Source organism: Protobothrops mucrosquamatus, unplaced genomic scaffold (assembly GCF_001527695.2).
Source record: "Protobothrops mucrosquamatus isolate PMUCROS unplaced genomic scaffold, P.Mucros_1.0 scaffold1232, whole genome shotgun sequence".
Taxonomy (NCBI): Eukaryota; Metazoa; Chordata; class Lepidosauria; order Squamata; family Viperidae; genus Protobothrops; species Protobothrops mucrosquamatus.
This window is the reverse complement of record NW_015387439.1, coordinates 542928-544392: the sequence shown is the minus strand read 5'-3', so window position 1 is coordinate 544392 and position 1465 is coordinate 542928. Positions and strand designations below refer to the sequence as shown.

The 1465-nt window shown below is 52.8% G+C and overlaps 1 protein-coding gene across 1 annotated transcript in view; it reads right to left on the bottom strand.

The window, feature by feature from the left end:
- The window catches only part of NPAS1 (neuronal PAS domain protein 1), a 31999-nt gene that overhangs the window by 2051 nt on the left and 28483 nt on the right, over positions 1-1465 (bottom strand). The window contains 2 exon segments of the mRNA XM_029285060.1: positions 29-311; positions 795-949. Coding sequence (XP_029140893.1) covers positions 29-311; positions 795-949 — 438 coding nt within the window.

Below are 1465 nucleotides of genomic sequence, written 5' to 3'. Positions count from 1 at the left end.
CCCCGTCTGTTGGGGGACCATCTCAGGCTCCGAATCGCTGCTGCTGTCGGAGTCCTCGGAGCTAGCCAGCAAGGTCTCCCCCTTCCCCTTGGGCGGGGGGCTCTCCGGCGGGAACTCCAGTTTGATCCGCTTCCTCGGGGGAGTCTCTGTGTCACTCCCAGCCTCTTCCTCCAATGCCTCCTCCTCCTCTTCCTCCTCCGGGTATTTGGTTTCAGGACCCCTGGACTTGCTCTCCACCAGGTGGCAGTGCCGACCCATTTCGGCCACGCTCCTGGGGTAGGACTGGGCCAGGGTCCCCGCTGGCTTGCTGGCTGGGCACGGCTTCCCCCGGTCACTCTCTGAAAGGGGGGAAACAGGGGGAATCAACCAAACAGGGAACGCCCCAACCATCAATCGACCTGGCACCGGAGGGAAATTCAGGTCCCTTTGCTAACTGGATGGAATAGAAGGATGGCTCTTGGTAAGACCCCCGCTTGGTACCCAAGGTCCAGTTTTGATACAAAAAAAGATGTTGAGACTCTAGAAAGAATGCAGAGAAGAGCAACGAAGACAATAAAGCAGGGATATCCAATCTTGGCAACTTTAAGACCTGTGGACTTCAACTCCCAGAATTCCCCAGCCAGCTGTGCTGGCTGGGGAATTCTGGGAGTTGAAGTCCACAGGTCTTAAAGTCGCCAAGATTGGACACCTCTGGGATAAAGGGTCTGGGGGCTAAACCATATGACGAACGGTTGCAGGAAGTGGGTGTGCCTAGACTAATGACCTTTTATCCCCCTCCCCAAAGTCTCTCCCACCAGCAGGGCACCGTCAAAAGATGGCCCCCTTCTCGCAGGCCGTTCCAGGGCATTTACCTTTGTAATCTGTTCCCGCGCTGGGCGCTTCTGCCTGTCTGGCGGGGATGCCAGGAACCTGGAACACATCCAGGGCAATGTTCTTACATTCCGGCTTGCTGGAAAAGATGAAAAAAAAATATAAACAGCCGGGGGTTACAATTGTATTTATCTGCATCACGCTGTTTTTCTTCTTTTAAATTTTGCTGGTCATGGACCTAATAATACAGTTTGATTGACTGCTTGTGTTGCAAAGGGCAACCCACCACTTGGAGGCAGCAAAGCCCCTTCAGGCCGCCCCCTCCCCAAGCTAAAGAAATGCAAATTTCTCCATGATTTGTAAATGTAAGAGGCTGCAAGAGAGGCAAAGGATTAAAATAACCACCAGGCCTTGCTCATTCTGCCTGCTGGGTGATGAATCAGAAAAGATCAGCCGAAAAGTCCACTTGAATGGGACTGACACAGCCAGCCACCTGCAGCTGGAAGCAGCCGAAGGAACAAAAGTGGAGGAGGGCCCTGGTTGCCCCATTCTCCAAGAACAAACAGAGACAGATTAAAATCGCAAACTCCAAGAAGAAAGAAAGAAAGAGAGAGAGAGAGAGAGAGAGAGAGAGAGAGAGAGAGAGAGAGAGAGA